The sequence below is a fragment of the Dendrobates tinctorius genome, unplaced genomic scaffold (assembly GCF_039654945.1).
Source record: "Dendrobates tinctorius isolate UK_male_01 unplaced genomic scaffold, ASM3965494v1 ptg000396l, whole genome shotgun sequence".
Taxonomy (NCBI): Eukaryota; Metazoa; Chordata; class Amphibia; order Anura; family Dendrobatidae; genus Dendrobates; species Dendrobates tinctorius.
The window spans coordinates 3132756-3143973 of NW_027362062.1; the positions used below are offsets into that span (position 1 = coordinate 3132756).

The 11218-nt window shown below is 43.4% G+C and overlaps 1 protein-coding gene across 1 annotated transcript; it reads left to right on the forward strand.

Moving 5' to 3' along the window:
* Window positions 1–906: 906 nt before the first annotated feature.
* Window positions 907–10509, forward strand: CDCP2 (CUB domain containing protein 2). Its single transcript, XM_073563732.1, has 6 exons — window positions 907–982; window positions 2799–3146; window positions 3242–3580; window positions 5204–5557; window positions 8461–8639; window positions 9948–10509. The coding sequence occupies exons 1-6, from the start codon at window positions 907–909 to the stop codon at window positions 10260–10262; spliced, it is 1611 nt and encodes a 536-aa protein (XP_073419833.1). The 3' UTR covers window positions 10263–10509.
* Window positions 10510–11218: the final 709 nt, after the last annotated feature.

Here is an 11218-nt window from a genome sequence, read left to right on the forward strand (position 1 = left end):
CCTGTGGTGTGGTCACAGTAGATGTGCAGGAGCCCCCCGTATTTTACAGTCAACGCCCCACTCTACTGCCTAAAAGCTAAAAGATATTGGCATGTAGCCTTAGTGCCGGCCCTTAGGCTCAATATTACCTGTGGACCCTGAGCACCCTAGTCTAACGCTACCTGTAGTAATGTGGAGGTGTCCCAATATATTTGGCCATATCAGGAGCAGACATATCATTGGTGCAACCAGTACAACTGCACAGGGGCCCTAGAGGTAAGGGGGCTCATTTCTACCTCCAAAGCAGGGGAAATTGTACATTATGAGCTCTTGGGCTGCAAAGGGCCCATATATTGTTCTTGCACAGGGGGGGCCCTCTGCTGTCTGTCTGCCAGTGGTGCATATCTATGGGTATTAAGGACTGACGTGTACTATAGGATGATAATGCACATCACTGATGCTTCTTCCTACTGCTGTGCACTTTGCACACCATTATGGATGTTTGCCCTCCTCATCATCAGAATAAGCCCCGGATATCTCCCAGTGATTTCATGCAGGTAGTATGATAGCGTAAATCCCGGGACACCCGATACACATCAGAACATCGAGGGTGGAGAGAAAAGTGAGATCAAGTTCCCATTCAGATATCGGATAAATTATTAATCCTATAGCAGCTCCGTGTCTGTGACTCTTATCTGTGCTGGAGGCTGAGAGCGGTGGATATATTACAGTCCTAGCCGTTGCAATATGCAGAATATTCATTGCAAGTTTATCTTCTTGATAAGCGTGTTATGGGACGCTCCCGTGGTTCGCACACGGAAAGGTAAGTAGAGATTTCTCATGCTACGCTACTCGTCTACTGTGCATTAAATGGAACAAGACCTTCTCAAGTTACTTTTCCCTTTTAAATCCACTTCGAGATTCAAAATGGAAGAAATAGAGCTTGAACTGTTCCTGGACAGACATTTGTGGAGACTTTTTTCATGTCTGGTCTTGCTGTATGGTAAAAATGTATAAGGTGAAATTCTATCCTGCCAGATAGTAGCCTCGATCTCAGCCTCCCAGATCTCTAGGACTGGGGGGGTTAGGGACCAATGTTGTGGGATTGCAATTAACACTAATTATAATTGGACTGGTGTAGGAATGGTAAGGGGAAAGCTGGGATCGGGATGGAGCAAAGCTTAAATATCGCTTTAGCGACTAGTCCGTGGCTAGACTTGTCCTTGGCTAAATCGCCTAAATCTCATCCCACGATTGGGGCTGCCCTTACCCATCCCACTGTCTGGTCTCATATCTTATCACTATCCTCCTCCATGTTTCCCATTTTGGACGCTACACTTTTACCCCCTGGGGTTAGATGATAAAGTCTTATGTAACTGGCCAAGTAGGGGTTGTTTAGAGTGTCTCATTTTGGAGCTGGACATACTTGGTCCTCAAAGGAACATCTTCTCGGTCTTTGTACTCCCTCCCCCAGGGATCCTGGAGAGTTGGTCAGCTTTCATACTTTTTCCATTAACGTCCTCCTAGACCTTTATATAATACTAACAAGATGCCTTTCAAATTTGTGTATGCTGACTCAGGACCGTTAAAACACACTTTATCTTTCTCATACTCTTTGTTGACCGAACCTCCCCCCCCGGGGCAGAACTACAGCCATAAATGCTGTAGAGTCCGCTACAGGGACCGCGATCACGGGCAAACATCCACATATCACCTCCTAGCCTTCCTGCAGTACCACCGGTAGGTTGACACTCCATAGCTCTTCACCCCAGGCCCTCATGCATTGCCCCACGCTATAAGGGTATGTGCACACATTGCGGATTTGCTGTGGATCCGCTGCAGATCCGCAAGTGATTTACAGTACAATGTTATTCTATGGGGGGGAAAAAAAACGCTGTGCACATGCTGCGGAAAAATCCGTGCGGAAACGCAGCGTTTTTTTTCCGCAGCATGTCAATTCTTTGTGCGGATTCCGCAGTGTTTTTACACCCATTCCATTACAGGAATCAGCAGGTGTAAAAACGCAGGCCAAATCCGCAGGAAATCCGCACAAAAAACACAGATTTTGACCTGCGGATTCTGCCAAAAGATGCACATTCCTCGCGGAAAACTCCGCACAGCAATCCGCAACATGTGCACATACCAGAGTGGTTGGCACTGCAAGAAGACCCTGGCGGCGATGATCAGGTGATAGGGGGGTAAGAGGTCAGCGGACAACACTGCAGTAATGAGTGGGGCCCCACAGATACGTTTTCTATGGGACCCTGGCTATTCAAGGTTTCGTGTGTTGGTATAAAAGTTTTGGGGTTTGGTGAGGGGGTAGATGTAACTTTTCAAGATTTTTTTTTTTTTTTTTTTAAGCAGTCTGAGCCCATGAAAAATATCTCGGTTATATTGCAGCTTGTCACCCGACCTAACGAGAAAGAATACACTTGTCATCTAACATTAGCGCTACCCAATGGGAGCAATGCGCCGTCCTTGCGTCTCTGGGTTCTTTTGAAGCTTAATGTCTTCAGTGACTATCTGTCGCCCACTAAGATATGGCGCTGGGCCATTATATCGTCTTGAACATAAGGATAACAACACTATATAATTTATGAGAGACACCACCAAAAACAATTACAATGAGGCTATGACTGCACAGGTCAAATGACAGCAATTTGCAAACTAGTCCCTCATCCAAAAACATTTGTGCGACTCACTTCCGCTCCTTAAATGCTGACTTTTTTTTATATATATATATATATATATATATATATATATATATACATCATTGCTTGGAACTTTTTCAATGTTTAACAACTTTCTTCTATTCCTAGGTGTAAAGTGTGGGGGTGTACTCTCTGCCCCTGTAGGCCATCTGTCCAGCCCGAACTTCCCGAGGGTGTACCCTCCGTACACCGAGTGCAGCTGGCTAGTAGTGGTGTCAGAAGGATCCACAGTTCAGCTCACCTTCCAGGAATTCAATCTAGAATACCACGACACGTGTGAATACGACTACGTCAGGATCTACAATGGGGTGTCCAGGGACGAGGGGAATCTTTTGGGCACATTTTGTGGTTCTCAGTTGCCTCCCAACCTTACATCATCATGGCATGTACTATCGGTCATCTTTCATTCAGACAAACATGTGGGTAGCAGTGGATTTTTGGCTACATATAGGAAGGGTAAGTGTACGGGGCAGATCTACCCTGCATGCTGGATGGCACCAATATAGTCAAATATCGATGCCAACTTTATAGCATATTCTATTGTCTTACAGATATCTGTGGCGGAGTCCTGACCAGCCTCTCTGGGGTAATTACCAGTCCGGATTATCCTGACAACTACCCCAACAATGCAGAGTGCCACTGGCTGATCAGTGCAGCCCCTCACTCCACCATCCGGCTAGTTTTCACAGACTTCCAGTTGGAGAGCCAGGAATGTAACTTTGATTATGTGGCAGTCTTTGATGGCTCCAGTCAAGAAGAAGACCAAGTCCGCCATTATTGTGGCACCACCAAGCCTCCTGACACCACATCATCTTCCAACGAGCTGCTGGTGGTCTTTAAATCTGACTTTAACATTGGAGGACGAGGTTTCAAAGCATACTATTCCTCAGGTATAGGCAAGCGTATTACCCTATGTCCCAACTTTACAGGCCATGCACAATGCACATCCAATTTTCAACCACTGAAGGTGCATTTAGACCCCAAGACCCTGACTGATGGAAACCTTCGAGAGACAGTGAAAACGCTTAATTTTAATGAGAAGCCTTCTGAATGTTTTTGGCAGAACTGGCAAGTATAATACCTGGGGTGATTAGATTTTTGAAGGGCTGTGCCACTAAGAAAGTTTTATGGCCCATGTGTAGCTTACATCATTTCATACTATACAACACTGCACTTTATGTAGTGCCTCCGCTGGGAACCGTCTCTTTCTTCTGTAGTATGGATTGTGCATTTTTTAGCATTGCAAAAAAGGTGGAGGCCACAACAGTCACACAAGCACCACCCTCAATAGCTGATCAGCAAAGGTAATGACAGTAGGCCACCCAAACATTTATTCCTGCTGAAAACCTATTCTACCTAATAATTAGGATTTCACTACCATTCTTGTTGCTTAGGACAATTTCCATATCCTATGGTTATTGAGGTCCTATGGTAAAGTAGATGGATGGGCAAATGCAAATTTTTGCATCAGGCCCATGAACCTTTATCTACAGTGGCTTGCAAAAGTATTCACCCCTCCCCCCTTGGCAGTTTTCGTATTTTGCTACCTTACGACCTAGAATTTCACTTTTTTTTTTTGAGGGTTTGCATCAGTTCATGTAAAGAAAATGCCTACAATTGTGAAGATTTGTTTTTCTTTTTAATGTGAAGCAAACAACAAATAGGACAAGATAACTGAGAACTTCAGTGTGCATAACTATTCACCCCCACTAAAGGCAGTACTTTGTACAGACACACACTCCTTTTGCAGCAATTGCAGCTGCAAGTAGCTTTAGCATTTCTATGAGCTTTCCACATCTGGCCAATGGGATTTTTGCCCATTCCTCAAGGCAAAACTGCTCCAGCTCCTTCAAGTTAGATGGGTTCCTCTGGTGAACAATCTTTACATCTGATCACAGATTCTCAATTGGATTACGGTCTGGTCTTTGACTAGGCCAATGCAAAACATTTACATGTTTCCCTTTAAACCATTCAAGTGTTGCTTTAGCAGTATGCTTTGGGTCATTGTCTTGTTGTAAGTTGAACCTCTGTCCCCGTCTCAAATCACTGACAGACTGAAACAGGTTTTGTTCAAGAATATCCCTGTATTTTGAACCATCCATCTTACCCTCCACTCATACTATTTTCACTGTTCCTGCTGCCTAAAAAGAGCACCACAGCAGGATGCTGCCACCACGTTTCACTGTGGGGATTGTGTTCTTGGGGTGTTCAGCTGTGTTGGTTTAGCGCCAGACATAGTGTTTATCTTGGTGGCCAAAAAGTTCAATTTTGGTCTCATCTGACCACAGCACATTCCTCTATACATTTGAGGAGTCTCCTACATGTCTATTGGCAAACTCACCTATAGTTTCAGGGCCTCTTTTCTCACCATGAGTCCCATATCCCACTGGTTACATGTTAGTTATAGATTTTCTTTGGTATAGGGAATGCCAAAATAGAACTATGTTAATCTACTAGAATCTATACGTTTTATGATGCCAATTAATGCCGCTCTTCTTTTACTTGTTAATTAGGCGAGTGCCAGGATGTGTTCACAGCGGTGAAAGGCAATATCACCAGCCCTCGCTACCCGGATATGTACCCCAATAATATTATCTGTCAGTGGAACATCCAGTTACCCCAAGGTTTTCGCATTAAGCTGTTTTTCCGAGACCTTGAGCTGGAGGAGGTGAACACTCTAACGGACGAGTGCGATTATGACTACCTGGCGGTGTATGATGGGCAGAGTACAAGGGACAAACCGCTGGGCAGATGGTGTGGGACCAACATACCAGCACCCCTGATATCCACCAAGAATAATCTGCTGCTGGTGCTGGTCACAGACAGAGACACCGCAAACAGGGGCTTCTCCGTGTCCTATATTGGAAGTAAGTCATATATTTGTGCATTGGATGATAGTGGAAACATCTTTAACACGGAACAGGGTATGTTGTAGAGCAATGTCACACATCCATGACCATATAATGTAAAGTTATACAGCCCTCCAGAATAGGAACTGTTCTTTGAAGGGGCTCTCTTCTGTGGCTAATTGTTGACCCCATCGCGGTTCCACTCTACATTAATTCTCAAAATGAAAAAAAAAACACTGCAGGACTCCGTACCCATAGGGGGTAGAGGGACTTTCCAAACTGGAATTTAATATGGTAGTTCCGAACCTATAGCACACTGGAGTAAGATGTCATTTATTCAGTGGTACAGACAGTTTAATAAATTTGCATCTTTTAGTCTGTCTCTGCAGCAGAGAATTTAAATCATGACAGCCATAAATTTATCTAGATTTTAGTTTTGTGGAGTACATTATAGCAAAGCTGTTACACGATGGCTGATAACACTCTTTTTTCCATGACCCACCCACTAGTCCAAAAATACCTGAAGGGGGAATCTTAGCAAAATGACACAAAGTCAAGAAATTGTGCACATCTTCAATTTTTGTTTTAATTTTGTACAATGGAGTCCAATAGATATATGTTTGCCATATAGGAATGGAGCTTTCCTGACCTTACTTGGTCACAATTTCCATCAATAATAATTTTTTAAAATATCCAATATAAAGTGTAACTGTCGTTGCAGCAGAATATCTGAGTCTGACTTTAGCTCCTCCCTCCTCCATAGAATCTTATGTACACCAACTGTCATCTCCTCTCTCAGTAATGGGAAAATCTCTCTTCACTGAATACAGATTTTACCGATGAATTGAGAATGAAACATCAACCCAGGAGGATAAATTTCTTTAAGATATATTACAAAGTTACCTATTTTCATGTGTATTATTGATTTATAGGTGGGGGAAGAGAATAATTTGACTGAATGATGAGTTGATCATAACTATCATCCTGGTGACAGTCACAAATCACTTGAGGGGATCTACAGAAGGAGCTGACAACATTGTATTTGTGGCCTGCACACAATATAGTGGAGGAATGTGGCCGCCAGAAGCCTTCAGAGCCAAGTTCAGACACAAAACCTGAGACTTTGGGAAATTAAATTATTCTGAGACATCCTAGCGCCTAAATAAGGAAGCATGAAAGCAAAGGAAATGCAATTTACAGTGATTTACAATCTGTCTCCCTTGACCTGAGGATTCGGTTTCTTCTTCTCTTGCTGTAATGCATTTTTATTTTGTATATAGGAAAAGCTTTTAATGGTTTTCTAATGTACTGGCTATAAGAAGCCCTTCTCATCTCTTATTGATTCAGGCGGAGAAATACAGACTCAGCTCCATTGTTGTTACCTGCAGGAATGATTCTGGGATTCTAATTTAACCCTGCAGAGAACTGCAGGCTATTGTTTGTTACTATTGCCCAAGAAAAATGCACAAAGTGATGTCACAAAACACTCAGAGTGATGTCGTAGAAGTGACAGCGAAGGAATTATGCAGATGAGTGCATAGAGATATCACATCAATGGGATATTGTGCGCAGTGATGTAGTTCGGGGGAGGAATGCACACAGTGATGTCACAGCTCACTGAGAATGCAAACAATGATGTTACAGCTCTCAGAGAAAGCAAACCATGATATCATAGTACAGGGAGAATGCACACAGTAATGTCACAGGCACAGCTCACGGAGAATGCAAACAATATCACAGTACAGAGAGAAGGCACACAGTAACGTAACATAATAGGGATAATATACATAGTGATGTCACAGAATAGGCAGAATAAATACAGTGATGTCATAGTACAGGGAAAAAGCACACAGTAATGTAACAAAATACACTGGCACGTAAAAGTTTGGGCTCCCATAGTCTAAATTACTGATATTGTCAACAGTTGAGCAAGTTGAAGATGAAATGATCTCTAAAAGGAAAATTTCAGGAAAAGAACATCTCGCCAACGATTAAGCATTGGGGTGGAGCAATCATGATTTGGGGTTGTGTTACAGCCAATGGCACAGGGAACATTTCACGGGTAGAGGGAAGAATTAATTCCATGAAATTTCAACAAATTCACGATGCAAACATAACACCATGTGTAAAAAAGCTGAAGTTGATAAGAGGATGGTTTCTACAAATGGATAATGATCCTAAACACACGTCAAAATCCACAATAGACGACCTGAAAAGGCGCAAGCTGAAGGTTTTACAATGGCCCTCACAGTTCCCTGATATGAACATCATTGAAAATCTGTGGCTAGACCTCAAAATATCAGAGGATGTAAGACGACCCAGGAATCTCACAGAGCTGGAAGAATTGTCCAAGGAAGAATGGATGAAAATCCCTCAAACAAAAACTAAAAGACTCTTGTCTGGCTACAAAAAGTGTTTACAAGTTGTGCTACTAAACACTCAGGGTGCCCAAACTTTGGCGTTGGCCCATTTTCCTTTCTGTAATGTTTAAAAAATGTAAAAAGATGAAAAAATATATATTTTTTGTTTAAAATACAAAGGAAATGTATCATCTTTAACCTTAGCCATTTTAGAGATCATTTAATCTGCAACTTGTTTAACTGTTCACAAGAACAGTCATTTTGATCAGGGGTGTACAAACTTTTACATGCCACTGTAGGTATAATAAACACATTCATGTCCGTACAGAAAGAATGCACACAGTGATGTCACCCTATAGGGGTAATAAACAGTGATATTGAGGTCAGAGTACAGGTAGAATGCACAATCCTGTCACAGAACAAACATAATACATACAGTAATGGAGGTCCTGCCTACAAATAATCACTGCGATCATGTGATGGAAAATGTCAGTGGTCTGAAGGAATTATTAGATACATTTAATTATTATAATGAGCAATCTCTATCACTTTATTTTATAGTGGTTCCAATTAACGTCAGCTGCACCCGCACAGACTTCCACATCCAGATCCCGATGCAGTCTGTCTCCCAGTTGGAAAGGAGCCACATCTACCTGGGGACTCAGGCCTGTGCCGCACAGATATCAGGCAGCAATTACAAGATTTATGCTCGTTTTGATACATGTGGGATAGGACCGCAGGTAATTAACATATAAAGCGGAGAGAAAAAAAATGTGTTTACAGGTTAAACACAAAGGAACAAATGCATAATCACTTTCCACTGAAACGGAAGCGATGACCTCACAACCACCAATCACCTGGCCCCAGCGGACAGATCACCGCTGACCTGATGGTCGTCATGTCATCAATTCCAGTCTGGCAGAGACCATCGGTACACAAGGTGGATTCTTTTGGTATCTTCACTTTGGTGTCTTTTATAAGCAGTCCTGCTCTACTCACCCCCCCCATACCAAGAGGTGAACGGGACCAGTGGTGTCACATCTACTGATACCTGCCAGGACCCGACAGGTATCATGTGCCCATCTCATTCGTTATGGGAGAGGTGCAGGTGTGGCTTCTTACAAACTAAATAGAAAATAGTTGTAGGATGCTTAAACTTCCAGAAACGGCATCTCTCCTATCCTTAGGCCAGGGTCACACTTGCAAGAAACTCAAGAGTCTCGCGTCTCAATACCCAGCACTCAGACCGGAGCACTCCGCTGCATAGAAATACATGCAGCCGCACACTCCAGTCCCGAGTATTGAGACGCGAGACTCGTGTGAGTTTCTCGCAAGTGTGACCCCAGCCTTAGGGCGCAGTCGGATGGCCGTATAACACGGACAACAATCGCATCACAGTGCATGGACTGGCTAACAGCTCGCCTGACCAGAGCGTGACAGCATATATTTCTATGAAGCAGTCATGCTGAAGTTAGGCGAGCCGCTGGTCAGTCCGTGCACTGTGATGCGATCATCGTCTGTTATATGGCCGTCTGGTCTGACTGCGCCCTTAGGCTGTCTGCTATTGCAATTCACTTTAAGGCTTGGATTACAGCGTCTTTAGCTACAACACAAGTTGCAAGATCACAATGTGCCGCTGCTTCATTGCAGTGTAATGCAGGTCAATGGGGGTCATATTGCACCCATTACTGTACCACGAAAATTATATTATAAAACATCCAACTAGGTGTGTCTTTTTGCTTGTTATAGTCGCAGTACCCTGGGGGATATAATGTGACCCCATTCACTTGCATTACTCTGTGATGTAGTAGCAGCAGCAGCAGCACATAGCAATACCTGACCACGCAACTTGTGTACCCCCAGTTATATGGGCAAAGTTGCAATAACAGACACAACCTAAGGATAAGAGTGGCGCTGTTATAGAAAGAAAAGCTGCCATCTTGCCTTTTAAATGCTGTCCTAACAAAGCATGCTGAAAGTCAGTAAAGAGAGGCTCAGAGTAGTAGCGACAAGGACTATAACCTTCACAATCTCTGTGTCATATGCAGAAAAGGAACAATACCTCCATGATCGTGAGCATCCTCTATGTCGACTTTTCCATGGGTGGTCAGGAAGACATCCATGAATATGAGGTGCAGTGTGAACCTAAGAGGAAGGAGGCTTCTGTGCACATCTTGTCTGGGTCAGACCCGGCCCAGCTTAGCAGAAGAGCAGAGGACGTAGGACAATCTGAGCTCCCGGAGGCAGAAGCTTCAGAGAGCAGTGACCGCGGGCAGGACAGCAGCGACGTGGTGTTCATCAGCATCTGTATATTGGCTGGGGTCCTCATGCTGATCGCCGTGGTGGGACTGGTGTTACTGTGACACTTGGCTGTACCCCAAATTATCACCATGACCAGTGCTACAACCTTAGAAGAAAGGTCACTCTATGCACTTCTAATACAAGAATGGACGCAAAGAAGTTGAGAACTCCATGATTGTGCTGGTTATATAAAGCACGTGACAATCTGTATCCACATGTGCCTGTTTTATATCCATTAACACCTAAAATCAAAAAGGTGCACATAAAAGTAACAATAGGTCACATACAGATAATGTATCAGTCGGCAAAAGGGCACATAAAATGTGATAAGAGTAACCCACATGTTCTGAAGGTAAAGTAATAAATGATTATTCTCTGTATATATCAGTTGTCAGGAATGTCCAAAATACACATGGTATACAGTATTACCAATTTAACGGTTATGGACACTTTGACATTGAAAAAAAAAAAAAGATTTCTACATGTGTTTACCTTTAATAAAAGTTTCAGTTTGCAATCGTCATCCCTTCAATCATTTTCAGAGCCCCTCATAAGCAGTTTCAAGTTTTTCTCTTGTAGGAGTGTCTCTCCCAGTAGTACAGGCTGGATTTGAGGTCTGGATGTATCCAGGATACTGCTGTCTTCACTGCTCATATGACTACAGCTCCACAACTGTACTTACTTCCTCACCTTTGCTTTCCTCTTTGCATATAGCCTGTTTTCTTTGCCCTCCATAAGACTTTAGATACTTTCCCTTGTCTCTGCTGCAGGTCTGTGTATAACCCCCACCCCTCCCTGCTAAGGCCGGTTTCACACCTGTATTTTGCTTTTCTTACTCGGACTGTAATTTTTAATTTAAAGACTGGCTGCCGGTCTCCAAATCCAAACTCAGCACCCTCATAGGCATAAATGAGGCTGTCAGGTTTGGGTCAGGAGGCCAATCGCTGGTTCGTGCATCACAGTCCAAGCACAGAAAGCGAAAAACGGAAGTGTGAAACCGAGATGCAAGTAGGGGAGC